Genomic DNA, 15,042 nt, shown 5'->3' with positions numbered 1-15,042 from the left:
CACACACACACACACACACACACACACACACACACACACACACACACACCACATCTTTATCCATTCATCAGTCCATGGATACTAGGGTTATTTCCATCATTTGGCTATTGCAGAGAATGCTGATATAGATGATAGATGTTGGGTGTATGTATCCCTCTGAATTAGTATTTTTGCATTCCTTGTGTAAATACCCAGTAGTATTTTCTAGCACCTCAGTTCCATTGATAGGTCTCATTTCACAAGCAGTCCAAAGCAGATCTAATTAAAAGTGGCTGTATTCAGGCCAGCGACCAAACTCTTCCCACTGGCAAGGAGAGCCTCTGCAGATGACTGGCCTGAAATACAGAGCAGCCAAAACACAATAGCAGAGTGCAGGAAGCACACACGGGACACTCCCTGAAGCAGTAGGCCCTGGGTACTACATGACTTCTTCATAAGGCCATTACTTTCAGAAGCAGGAGATATAAGTGCTTTTCTAACACAGAGAAGAAGATAGAGACTTAAACAAAATGCAAAGACAGAGGAATTCATCCCAAATGAAAGAACAAGATAAGGCCATGGCCAGAGATCTAGGTGAAACAGATATAAGTAACATGCCTGATGGATAATTTAAAGCAACAGTCATAAGAATACTCGCCAGGCTTGAGGAAAGAAAGAGAGAGACTATTATCACAGAGATGAAAGAAGTAAAAAAAGAATTAGAGATGAAAAATGCAATAAACAAGATTGGAAACAGGCTTGTTGCAATGAACAGCAGGCTGGAAAAAGTAGATGAATGAATTAGTGATCCCGAAGTCAAAATAATAGGAAATAATGAAGTTCAACAAAAGAGAGAAAGAAGAATCATGCAACATGAGCATAGACTTAAGGAACTCGGTGACTCCACCCTATGTATTTTTTTTTAATTTTATTTTTTATAAACATATATTTTTATCCCCAGGGGTACAGGTCTGTGAATCGCCAGGTTTACACACTTCACAGCACTCACCACAGCACATACCCTCCCCAATGTCCATAACCCCACCCCCCCTCCCAACCCCCCTCCCCCATCAACCCTCAGTTTGTTTTGTGAGATTAAGAGTCACTTATGGTTTGCCTCCCTCCCAATCCCATCTTGTTTCACTTACTCTTCTCCTACCCCCTTAACCCCCCATGTTGCATCTCCTCTCCCTCATATTAGGGAGATCATATGATAGTTGTGTTTCTCCGATTGACTTATTTCGTTAAGCATGATACCCTCTAGTTCCATCCACATCGTCGCAAATGGCAAGATTTCATTTCTTTTGATGGCTGCATAGTATTCCATTGTGTATATATACCACATCTTCTTTATCCATTCATCTGTTGATGGACATCTAGGTTCTTTCCATAGTTTGGCTATTGTAGACATTGCTGCTATAAACATTCGGGAGCACGTGCCCCCTCAGATCACTACGTTTGTATCTTTAGGGTAAATACCCAGCAGTGCAATTGCTGGGTCATAGGGTAGTTCTATTTTCAACATTTTGAGGAACCTCCGTGCTGTTTTCCAGAGTGGTTGCACCAGCTTGCATTCCCACCAACAGTGTAGGAGGGTTCCCCTTTCTCCGCATCCTCACCAGCATCTGTCATTTCCTGACTTGTTAATTTTAGCCATTCTGACTTGTGTGAGGTGATATCTCATTGTGGTTTTGATTTGTATTTCCCTGATGCCGAGTGATATAGAGCACTTTTTCATGTGTCTGTTGGCCATCTGGATGTCTTCTTTGCAGAAATGTCTGTTCATGTCTTCTGCCCATTTCTATGTATTTTGATGGGAGTCTTTAGTCTATTTACATTTGAAGTGTTTTCTAAAGCAGGTGCATTTTGCATTCCCATTTATTGATGAGGGTTCCATTTTTTCTTCATCCTTGTCAGCACTTGTTAAAATCTGTTTGATTGGAGCCTTCCTACTTATATGCGAAATGATATCTTAATTTTATGAGAAATGATATCTTAATGGTGTTTTGATTTAAATTTCTGTAATGGTTAATTATTATGAGCATTTTTCAATTTAATTAATGATTATTTGATCTCTTTTTTTTAAATGCCTATTTTTTTGTTATTTTAATTATTGAGTTGCAAGAGTTCTTTATATATTTGGATATGAGGTCCTTATTTTACATAATTAGCAAATTTATTCCCATTCTATGTCTTGTGCCTTTCTTGATGGTGACATTTGGAACAAAAAAAGTATTTCATTTTGACAAAGTCTAATTTTATTTTATTTTTCTGTAGCTTTTACCTTTTGTATCACATCTTTGAAAGTACTTTTAGATAAGAGTAACATTGAAAACAAAACACTTCCAGTAAAGACCACTCTGTATTGTGGGCTGGGCTTTTCTGCCTTTGGTCACAATTTGCAACATCAGTTCTTCTTCCCTGGGTCTCCAGTCTGCCAGCCTTTTGCATTTGGTAGTCTCCACAACTGGGTGAGCCAGTTCTTTAAAATCAACACACACACACACAACTGGACACACACACACACACACACACACACACACACACACACGGATACTCACACACACACACCCATACCCTGTTGTTCTGTTTTCTGGAGAACCCGACTAATACAAAATTTATGTTGTGTCTGTTTTTTATCAGTGATTTCCTCTCTTTTGTGTAATATTTCTATTTCTGCTTATTTGGATTTAATGTATTTTTTTTCTCCTAACTTTTAAGTGAGAAGTTTAGATAATGCTTTCTATCACTTAAAACACAATGTTAAACTAAGACATTTCAAAGTTCTCTTTAGTTGCATAACAAATTTTGACATATTCTAATCTTATTATAATTAAAATATTTTCAGATTCCATTGTAATTCTTCCTTGAAAGTGTCCAGAGATAGATGGTTAGTTTTAATATACCTGGGCTTTTCTATATATTTTATGGTTGTTGCTTTCTAATTTAATTGAATTGTGGTCAGAGAACATATGTTGTTAAGGTGTTAATATTGAAAGTTTTTAAGATTCCTTTTATGACTTATCTTAGAGAACATTTTTCTTTTGATTTTATTTTTAATTATGTAAAATCATTTACATGATTTCAATGTTAAAACTGGAAAATAAGATATATTCTGAAAAATCTAGCCCTGATCCCTGTTCTTTGCCCTATCTCTACTTCTCTCCATAAGAAACCATTTTTAATTTTTGGTTTATTGTTGAAAATATATTTCTATAAGTATTTGTAAAATGTATGTTTATAAATTATATATACATACAAGCCTAATACATGTATCCCCATTTGAACATAAAAAATTAACAACCTGGAGATATTCTTTTTCAATTTACTGTTTTTATTTAACATATATCTTGGAGATTCCTCCATAGCTGTTTTTTGGAGATATTCCTCAGCAATTTTTATAGTACCATAGTGTTCCATTATGTATAATTTATACAGTTTTTTTTTCTCATTGTCTTTTGGGTATTTTCCAATCTTCTACTATTAAAAACAATGCTGCCTCAAGTAATCTTGTGCATTGGTTATTTTGTATTTTTGAAATGTGTTGTTAGGATAGAATTAGTATTGTTGGGTCAAAAGCTAGTAGTATGGTAAATTTTATGAATAATGTCAAGAGGTAACTATTTTGTATTCTTATCAACAATGCAGATGGTGTCCCTTTCTCCATAGCTGAACCAACAGTTTATATTATTAACTATTGAAGTCAGATATTTCATATGTTATGGTCAAAACTGATATTCACATTGGTTTTACTTTGTATATATCTTAATATGAGAGATTAAACTTTTTTTTATGTATTTAAGCATCATTTATATCTCCTTAAATGTCAATTGTATATTCATGTTTTGCCCATTTGTTTGTTTGCTCGTATTTTTTAGAAGTTCTTTACTGTTATAGCTATTATTCTTTGTGATGTGAGTTGTAAAAACTTTTTTCTAATATCACATTTATCTTTTCTGCCTTTCTCATGGTTTTATCATGCATTTAAAATTTTAATTTGATATAGTTAATATTATCAATCTTTACCATATTCAGGGGTTACAAAGATATAATCCATGTTTTCTGTTAATATTTGTATAGTTAAGGAAAAAGACTTAGGCTTGAATTTCGTTAGAAATTGTCCTGGCATATGGCATGAGGAAAAGGTCCAATATATCATTTCCTGTATTGTCCAGTTGTTTTACCATCACATTACTAGGTTCTCCCTTCCTCCACTGATTTGAAATACTGCCTTTATCATATACTTATTTTCTTATGTGTTCTTAACCTGCTACTGGAGTTTCTATTCTCTTTTTTTTCCCTGTGGCTAACATAATTTTGATTCTCTTATCATTTGACTCTCATATTAATTCAAGCTCCACTTTAGAAAACTACATTCTTTTTTTTCTTAGAATATTTAATCTTCAATATTAGCCTGATTCAGTGATTCTTGCTGGAGAGTAGAGCTATTTATCAGACTCACTTGCCAAGTTTTTAAAAAAATTATATTCCCTGTACTTCTATCTTGACTTTTTGGCATGTCTTCATAGCATGTTATGGTGTATGAGCATGGGTACACACTTGCAAATAAATATACACATACTTAACTACGACGTCTTCAAATGAGCATTTGTTAAGATTGATAGATATCCTATCTTTCAAGTATGTTGGGATAAAATAAGGGTTGAGAACTTTTTGTTTGTTGGCATAGAGGCTTTTTATAATAATGACAATAGTAGTTGATATTTATTGCATCCAGATAACTTGCCACAAAATGTGCTATTTATCTGATTTATATTTATTGTCTCATTATCTATCATAATAACCATATGTATAGTATTATTATCCTTCTTTTGCACACATGGAAACTGAGGGTTAGGCAAGTTAGACAAAATGCCTGGTCATGGTTAGTAATGCATAAGTAGAGTTGAACCCATCTCTTTTGACTTCAAAATCTATGTTCTTAAAAGCTAACCATGGAAAATGACATGGATGGACCAAATTGATGTACTTTGTGCCAACCTGTTGAGAGACTTGGATCCTTCTATGTACATTTTACTGCATATGAGCTCTTCTTGTATGCACAGGATGTCAAGTGCCTATTAGGCAGACTCCCTCTTCCTGTCACTCCTGATGATGAACTCATGGATTATGGGTTGCTCTAGTGATTGGAAGGAACTATGGACTGTTAATAGTGTGAAGAGTTTCTTTTCTAAATCTCTTTAAAGTTAGTTGATAAATATTCTGAGCACTAAGAATATTTTTTGAGTGAGGCATATGGCAGTTTCTTCCTTGATGTTTTTAGGGAAAATGAGCCGTGTAAAATGTTAAAAAAATTATAAATCAGGCTAGTTTCTGTCTCTCCCTGTATTATGCTCAGGACTGCTCAGGTAGTCACAGGAGTGTACAAATATTGACAGATTTTTGCTGTTGTTCTGAGTATTAGTGAGATAATATTTGGAAGGCATATCAACTTTTTATCTGTATCTAAAAATATAAAATGCAAAATTGTCAAAGGATAAATTGAGACAATGTATGTGAAAGTTCTTAGAAAATAACTAAAGGATATGGAAATGGATGTAAGATTTTCATGAGGTTTACTAAATAATTCATCAACTTTGCTATGTCATTGTCTTAGATTAGCCTTACAGTTACAGGAGATCTAAGACTTTTCCCTAGAGTTCACATTCCATTTTCTCAACCGTTTCATTGCAGTCTTCATGTCCTTGTTCCTCAGTGTGTATATAATTGGGTTCAAGAGAGGAGTGACCACAGAATAAAACACAGCAAGGGATTTATCTAGTGACTTGATGGGGAATGGCCAGGCATAAATGAAGATACAAGGTCCAAAAAACAAAAGAACTACTGTGATGTGAGCAGTCAAAGTGGACAGGGCCTTGGATGACTGGTGTGAAGGGCGTTGTTGGATGGTCACTAGGATGATAACATAGGAGATGATTAGGAAAACAAAAGAACACACAGTGAGCACACCACTGTTAGCAATGACCATGATATCCAACCTATAGGCGTCTGTACAAGCAAGTTCGATAACCCTAGGTAGGTCACAATAAAAGCTATCAACCTCATTGGGACCACAGAAAGGTAAGTTTACTGCAAAGGCCAGCTGGCTCACTGAATGGAGGAAACCAGTCCCCCATGCAGCTGCCACAAGCCCAACACATACATTGCCACACATAACGGTAGTGTAGCGAAGGGGGTTACAGATTGCTATATATCTGTCAAAGGCCATGGCTATAAGGATCACCAACTCACTCCCACCAAAAAAGTGAAGGAGAAATATCTGAGCAAGGCAGCCCTTGAAAGAGATGACTTTGCGTTTACTGAAAAAGTCAGCAATCATCTTGGGGGCTGTGACAGAAGACAGACACAGGTCAGTGAGTGAGAGGTTAGCCAGCAGGAAGTACATGGGGGAGTGAAGGTGGGAGTCAGAGGCCACAGTTATGACAATAAGAAGGTTTCCACACACAATTCCTACATAGAATACAAAAAAGAACACAAATAGGAAAATCTGCAATTCCTGAGAATTGGAGAGTCCCAGAAAAATGAATTCTGTCACCATGGAGTAATTTGTGTCACTTATTGATTCATTCCAGGAAACAGCCTCTGTAGTTACCTTGGAGAATAGAGTAAGAAGGAAGTCAGAATTATTAGATTCCAATTCAAAGTCTCATTTTATATTATTCTGCTCACTCACATAATGACTTTCTGTGGTTTATTACACAAACACTTTCCTTTTTTTTTTAAGTTTTATTTATTTATTTGACAGACAGAGATCACAAGTAGGCAGAGAGGCAGGCAGAGAGAGAAGGGGAAGCAGGCTCCCTGCCGAGCAGAGAGCTAGATGTGGGGCTCGATCCCAAGACCCTGAGATCATGACCCGAGCTGAAGGCAGAGGCTTTAACCCACTGAGCCACCCAGGCGCCCCCACACAAACACTTTCAAAATGCACACAATCTAAACTTACTATTTTATCTTACACTCTCCCTGATGATGCCTTATCATCCACTTATTCAAGTCTACTTAGTATTTCCACTTATCCTAATAATTATCCTAATAAAATACCTTTGTTCATGCTGTTCTCTCTGCCAGATTAACTCTATACTGCCAGCCTACATTTGGCTCCTTTTCCTTGAGCTCCAAAACAGTTTATATTCTGTAACCACTCTCTTAGCTCTTAAGTAAATGCAATATTATATGATCTTTACATTTATAGCCCCATTTTACGACATCCATTTTTGAAAAAGTACTCTTAGAGGTTTTGTAGCGCATCATGATAATTTTATATTTTGGTCATTGGAAACCTCTCCAACAAACTAAGACAAATCCTTATTCACAGTTTTGCTATGTGAGGCAATTTGTAATGCACAAGATTTGAATGTAGTCTCTGGACATTTTAATGTCCCTACTTAAGTCTTATTTTTACCATTTTTACAAATGTGGATACTAATTATATTCAATTCTTATGGTTATTATGAATTTCAAATGAAGTAGTAAAAGTAAAGTGTTTTGGAGAGTTTTTGTATTTAGTGAGTGCACAATAGATTAGATAATTATTAGCAGTAAGATTTATAGAGGAACCCTGGCTCCCAAATAATCATTAATGAATTTTACTTGTATTCTAGAAATAAGAATCATAACAAGATGATTGAATTTCAGCTCCATGTTCTTCTGTTTTCCCATCTTTAGAATGAACGTACTGGCTTAAAAATTCTCAACATGCCCACTAATCTAATACTCTATAGGGCATGAGTGAGGGACAGAATTCCGAAATAATTTTCATAGTCTCTCAGAAGCTTGGATAGAAATGTGAGAGCCAAGACAGATGTAGAAATCCAGTCTTTGGAGAAGTTAAAATAAATGAGTATTCTAGAATAGAAGGTAAGAGGCCTTATAGAGAATAGAATTCATACTTACCATTTAGTGATATGGAAGTGCTTAGGAGAAAAAGATTTAATCCAAAATAAAATTAAAGATGAAAAATAGAATAAAAAATAACAGGGAAATAATAAAAGGTGATTCAGTGATGAAATGAAAAGTGAGAAAAATGCAAAAAAAATCGCATGAGAGATAATGTGAAAGAGTTTAATAGGAGATAAAATCGAAAAAGGATTCTGGAATGCCTGCTAAGATATTTTATTATGAGTACAACACAGAACTATTGAAGAATTATGTGCAATTGTTTAATACAAATTTCTAACAAATAGTGAATAGTCTATACATAATAGCCATTGTTAAGGTAGTAAGAACAGGACATTTGTCAACAGGATGTGGGAGATTTTTAAAAATGATGTAAATGATTTTATTCTGAGGAATTGTGGAAATATATGGGTCCTAAAGAGTTCTGAAAGTATAGTGTGTTATTATTACCAAATTTCTTGGGGAGTAGTAGTATTTCTTTTCAACATTTTCCTAATTGTGGATATTGTGTTGACTTTGGAAATTACACTTTTCTCTTTCAGATCCCAATTCCATTACTTAGCCCAATCCACTAATGCTCCCTATTACTGTTTTCAAAGTTCCGTATCAATTTAGCAATTCTAATTGTATTTCCATGTATAAAAAGAAGTCAAATAATAAAACAAGCATAACCTCTCTCTTCCCTCCTGCTTAGCACAGTAATATATACAATCCTAGTGGTCATTGACAACAGAGAGGATGGGATTCCTGTTGTGAGATCATTTCTGATGTCACTTATTGGTTAGGATCATTCTTAAGAATCAAAGTATGCAACTTATAATGGAACTTCAGTAATTACTTATGTACTGCAACCATTTCATTTCACTGAGAGGACCAACTCAATACTCACATCTCCATAAGAAATATACCAAGGGTAATTGTTTCTCTTCTGCAGCAAAAAGACTTTATAGCATGGTAACAAGAATTCAGATATGCTGCTCCTCAGCAAGAGGAATTTCTTGCTCACTGAGTTAAGACATCTCATTTCCTGAGTGTATGCTATGGAGGAGTGAGTGATGATGATGGATTCTCAGTTACAGGGGACCACTACCTACGTAATCCTTTCAAAGCTCATTTCTGATTCTTCAAAAAATGGCTCAAGGAGTTTGAGAAGAATTCTATTGATTCTAAGTTAAACATTAAGTTTATTGAAGAAGTTCTCCAGAGTCTTCGACACTGGCTATAGCATTCATGAAGAGCCAGCTACAGCTATAGGGAAAGAAAATCTTTCCCTATGTACTAGATTGAACTTAAAATTCATCAATGAGGGTGTTACGTTTGTCCTAAATATCTTTTACCCCTCTTTAAAGAAAAATACCTAAAGTCCTCATAAGTTTCACTGAGATTGAAGTCAGGAGACTTGGGGATTTTAGTACAAAGTTACTGTGTGATTTTGGCATGTGATTCAGAATTTCCAAGCCTTAGTTTTCCTGTTTACAAATGAGCTCATTGGACCAAAAGCTCTCAAAGGTGAAATTCCATAACTCTAGAAGTATGATTTACACCTATCTGTGAAAGAAATATCCCAAGCCAGATTGTATTGTAGAAAGGATGGAAAGAGGTAAGTAAGAGAACACTGCTTCTGGGTATATGGAAAAAGGATCATTAAATAGAAAGGAAAGAAGAGATTAGCCTGAAAGACTCAGAAGGTCTAAACACTTAGAACACTTATGTAACATATACTAAGTTTTATAACACACCTAGGGTAATCCTTGTTAATATTCATACTAACTCTTCTAAATATTTGAACTGACCTCATGGGACCTTCCACTTTTCTTGAAGATGCACATGCAATTGAATTCTGCCAAATGGGTTCTTACTAATAGAAACATCTCGTTGTCAGTAAAATGCTACACTGTGGTTACTTTCACTTTCATCATTCCACCCACCTCCTTCATATCTGGAAGAGACTGCAACAATTTTCAGAACAAGGAAGAGTACAGATTTTCCTTTTTGCACTTTGTCTTGAAGCAAAACATTTCCAAGAGAATAAAGTGTGTCTGATTGGTGTTCCTTAGTAAGTCACTTGGTTAAGAGCCATTTATGAGTTGACTGGAGGCAAGTGAGGAGATTTGGAAATAGCCAGCCTGAAGTTTGAGTGCTGAGACTAAATCATATAGTCTCACAGGTTTTCCCTTGAGGATTCACACAGAATCTTTTTGAGTCAGGGGCTGTCTCAGCTTTCTTAGGTATTTCTAGTACTTCACTGAATCTAAGGGTGATTTTGTTTTTCTGTGCAAATGAAACTTTATTTCCTTGTATCTACATTTCCCTTAATTCTCTTTATATTCCAATATAGTGACATACAATGTGATGTTACTTTCAAATGTATAAAACATTGATTTGACAATTCTCTACCTTACTCAATGCTCAGTACACTAAGTGTAGTCATCGTCTGTCAACATACATTATTACAATATTATTGACTTTATTCCATATGCTATACTTTTCATCTCTGTGACTTATTTTCTTTAAAACTGGATGTTTGTATTATGAATCCCCTTTATTTCTCCCATACCCCACCCATCTGCCTTGTGGCATCCACCAGGTTTTTTTCTCTAAAAGTCAATTTGTTTTTTATTTGTTTTGTGTTTGAGATTTCACCAATAAGTGATATCATATAGTATTTGTCTTTCTCTGTTTTTGCGTGTGTGTGTGGGGGGTTGTCTTTCTCTGTTAAAGGTGACTTTTTTTTTAAGAGTCATAGTGAAAGCAAAAAGATAAAGTTCCAATATTAAAATCTGGATGGATTAAGTAGACAATAAACAATAATGCTTTAGATACTATACAAAGAGGATAGCATATAGCATTTATTACCACTTTCAGATAAAATATAGGGGAAAATACCTTCACCAGTAAAAAGAAAGTGTCATTTATTTTTTACCTTTTTTTTGAGCAGCTTTAATTACAATTCTGCAGTTACAACTGAGCTGAGTCACCACAATTAATGTTTCTTAAGTCATTCATTGGGACACGTCCAGCCGATTTCTTAGTCATGCTCCTTGACTCAACAGACTTCACAAGTTTTACCTGGAAAAGTAAAGTAAAGATGTCAGCCATCTTCTTTGTCCTAAGCACCCTGGATTAGGTATAGGTATATTATATAAGGTGAGATCTGGGTTGGATGCTTTTCTTTAGGTAATAACATCCTTAAAATGCTTTGATAATTGTAGATACTGTTTTAGGGTGAATCAAGAAATTCTTTGAGGAAGACTGCAAGGATGACAGAAATCTGTTGGAAAAAATGGAACATAGACAAATTTTGCATTATATAAAATAATAGAGTGTATTTCTAAAGCAACGTTGTACAAAATACTTTAACAATTAAAGACAATTTAACAATTAAATTCTTAGGAATTGTAGTATAGTGTTTCCTGCCTATTTATCTAACATAAAATATAATTAGGATGAGAAATATTTCTTTCTTGACTTTTAATGGGTGCTAGTTCAAATAAACTCACATTTTATCCATTGGATCCACAAAATTTCCATAAGAAATATTGATTTCTAGCAATGCTTATAATCAAAATGAAAATATTGATAAATAAAATTCAACCATATATACATGTATGTATTTACATAGAGATAAAAAACATGAAAATTGAATGTACTCATTGATGATAATTGCCATTTAGTATTGTAGGTAGGAAGGAATATATAATACTTTATTTTTCATATTTAACAGAAATAACTGCAGCTCTATTTGAAAGTGAAGTTCATTGATACAATACCTCTTTTATGTAGAGTTCTCAGTTTTTTAAGGGCAGTAACAAAACTGTCCTTAATCCATAGTGTTTGTGGTGGTCATAAGGGTCCTGACGGTTCATGACATTCACCTTGTGCTCTTAACAGTGAAGTCTGTTATGGCATCTCCCTAGAACTTACAACTCTTTAACTCAGCCTTATCATTGCCACTTTCATATCTCTGTTCCTTAAAGTATGGATGGCAGGATTTAATATGGGACTGATGGCAAAGTCTATGATGGCAAAAATGTATCCATTGACTTGGTAGGGAAAGGCCACACGTAGAGAAACATGCATGGAACAAAAAACAAAACCACTACCATGATGTGAGCTGACAGAGTGATGAATGCTTTGGATAAATCTTTTGAAGAATGTTGTCTGACAATTATCAGAATAAAGATGTATGATACAATTAAGAAAAAGAAGGTGCCCATAGATATGAAGCCACTGTTGGTAGTGACCACAAATTCTAGTCTGTAAGTGTCCATGCATGCAAGTTTAATAACCCTAAGGAAATCACAACAAAAGCTCCCCACATTATTAGGGCCACAGAAAGGTAAATTTATGACAAAAACAAACTGAGACACAGCATGAGTTGCCCAGTAATCCAAGCAGCTACTATCAAAAGCATGCACATTTTGGGATTCATAGTAGTTAGATAGTGGAGAGGCTTGCAAATTGCTGTGTACCTGTCATATGCCATGGCTATGAGCAGTACCATCTCAACTCCTCCCATGACATGAATAAAGAACATTTGTATCATGCAGTTGTGGAAGGTGTTAAAGGTGACTGATTTTGCAACCACTGAAAATATCAGAGATCATCCTAGGAACTGTGGTGGATGAAAGCCCCAGGTCAATGAATGAGTGATAGGTTGTAAATGAAAATCCAAAATCACTGTTAACATAATGAAGAGGTTTTCCAAGATAATTCCCACATAGCACAAAGAGAAGAAAAGAAAAAGGAAGACCTGTATTCCCAAGGATTGTAAAAGTCCCAGTAACACAAACTCAGTTACCACAGAGCCATTTATTTGGTCCATTGAATCATAAGGAAGGGAAGACTCTGAAGTGACCTGAAAGAAATGAAAGAAGGATCAGCTGTGAGGCACTAAAAACTGTGTTAACTGTTGATAATTTAAATTGGTTACTGACAGATCTTTTATTTAATTGATAGTAAATTATTAACAAAATCATGGGAACGGAGGGTATGGGTTTGGTACTATGAACAAAGCTGCACTCAGAGGCCATCTATTGCATTAAATTTGCTCTTATTTATTCAAGTACATGAAGTAATCAGGCAACTTAAGAAGTTAGAAATGGATGTACAAATTAAACTCAAGGAATTCAGGTAAGAAAAAATAATAAAAATTAAAAACAAAAATAATATGTATTGGCTCCTAGAAAATTAGAAGAGTGTACATGAGCATATAAAAAAGTTTTTTTGAAACAAAAAATAGACGGACCTTTTAAAAGAATAATAAAAAATAAGAAATGAGTATAGAATAGTAACAGTTAACATAACAATAGTTAAGACACTTCTGAAGTCTGTTCCTCATAAGTCCTTAAAAACAGTTTGCTCCAAAGGAACACATAAATCATACTTGTAATTGAAATGTTATAGAGAGACAAAAGGTATCTTTATAATATAAAAAAAGAGATCAAACCATTCAGTAAAACTTTCAAAACCTACTAGACATAATTGATATCAAGAAAGAATTCACAAATGTCAACTCTGTGTGTATAGGTATATTCATTTCTTCTTTACAAATCAAAGAAATAAGATAAAATATATATTAGTTTCCTATTAAATTACAAAGAATTTTGTAGTTATTATCAAAACCAGGAAGCCTCAATGAAATAGATATCTTCATACATTGCTGGGGGAAATACAGTCTGATTCAACCATTAAAGAAAACAGTTTGAATTATGTATCAGTAATCTTGATCCTTATCATTTGGTGCAATAGTACTCCTTATGGAGTTCTATTTGACAGAAAAAGTTTCTGGCACAGAAATGTTTGTTACACTCTGCAGTGGAAAAACTGAACAATTTAAATGCCAAACATTAGTTTTAAGTCTGTTACAATATTTGCATATAATGGAATGTAATACAGTTATTAAAATAAATGTTTATAAAAGAGTTTATAGTAGCACTAGGAAGATTTTTCTGTAGAATATTAAGTGCAAAAAAGTAAACAAGTTGCATAGTCAATATTTTAAATAACAGTAATTGATTCTGATTTTTTTAGAATTAAAAAAATCTCTTTAGATGGGAGTCAAGATGGCGGAGAAGTATCAGGCTGAGACTACTTCAGGTAGCAGGAGATCAGCTAGATAGCTTATCTAAAGATTGCAAACACCTACAAATCCAACGGGAGATTGAAGAGAAGAACAGCAATTCTAGAAACAGAAAATCAACCACTTTCTGAAAGGTAGGACTGGCGGAGAAGTGAATCCAAAGCGATGGGAAGATAGACCGCAGGGGGAGGGGCCGGCTCCCGGCAAGCGGCGGAGCAACAGAGCACAAAATCAGGACTTTTAAAAGTCTGTTCCACTGAGGGACATCGCTCCAGAGGCTTAACCGGAGTGAAGCCCACGTGGGGTCAGCATGGCCTCAGGTCCCGCAGGATCACAGAAGGATCGGGGGTGTCTGAGTGTCGCAGAGCTTACAGGTATTAGAATGGGGAAGCCGGCTACAGAGACGGAGCCGAGGAGTGAGCTCACAGCTCGGGGTTACCTTGAACCGGTCGCAGGCTCGGTGAGCTTGGAGCACGGCCGGAGGCCAGGCAGACGGGAGTAATTGGGTGCTGTTCTCTGAGGGCGCACTGAAGAGTGGTGCCCTGGGCTCTCGGCTCCTGCGGGCCGGGGACTGGGAGGCCGCCATCTTCATTCCCGTCCTCCAGAACTCTACAGAAAGCACTCCGGGAACAAAAGCTCCCGAAAGCAAACCCGAGCAGATTACTCAGCCCGGCCCCTGGTAAGGGCGGTGCAATTCCGCCTGGGGCAAAGACACTTGAGAATCACTACAACAGGCCCCTCCCCCAGAAGAACAACAAGAAATCCAGCCAGGACCAAGTTCACCTACCAAAGAGTGCAGTTTCAATACCAAGGAGAGCAGCGGAATTCCAGAAGAGGAGAAAGCAAAGCACGGAACTCATAGCTTTCTCCCCATGATTCTTTAGCCTTGCAATTAATTTAAATTTTTTTCTTTTTCAATTTTTTTCTCTTCTTCTGTTATTTTTTTTTAACTTTTACCCCCTTTTTTTAAACATTTTTAACTAGTTTATCTAATATATATATTTTTTTTCTTTTTTATATTTTTTCTTTATTCGTTTTCTTTTTTTAATTGTTTTTTTTTTTTT

General features: G+C 35.4%; 1 protein-coding gene and 1 pseudogene across 1 annotated transcript; both read right to left on the bottom strand.

Moving 5' to 3' along the window:
- Positions 1-5,620: 5,620 nt before the first annotated feature.
- On the bottom strand, positions 5,621-6,589 carry LOC111161877 (olfactory receptor 4F4). Its single transcript, XM_022525930.1, has one exon. The coding sequence runs from the start codon at positions 6,536-6,538 to the stop codon at positions 5,621-5,623; it is 918 nt and encodes a 305-aa protein (XP_022381638.1). The 5' UTR covers positions 6,539-6,589.
- Positions 6,590-11,826: 5,237 nt separating this feature from the next.
- LOC111140685 lies at positions 11,827-12,721 on the bottom strand (annotated as a pseudogene).
- Between the last annotated feature and the right edge of the window lie 2,321 nt (positions 12,722-15,042).

This window comes from Enhydra lutris, unplaced genomic scaffold, assembly GCF_002288905.1.
Source record: "Enhydra lutris kenyoni isolate GAN:26980312 unplaced genomic scaffold, ASM228890v2 scaffoldscaffold4, whole genome shotgun sequence".
NCBI classification, from domain to species: Eukaryota; Metazoa; Chordata; class Mammalia; order Carnivora; family Mustelidae; genus Enhydra; species Enhydra lutris.
The sequence above is the reverse complement of the archived record's forward strand: the minus strand, read 5'-3'. Positions and strand labels throughout refer to the sequence as shown.

Excerpts from the sequence above, each read along its gene's own strand:
- LOC111161877 (XM_022525930.1), bottom strand. The coding sequence starts at position 6,538 with ATGGTGACAGAATTCATTTTTCTGGGACTCTCCAATTCTCAGGAATTG.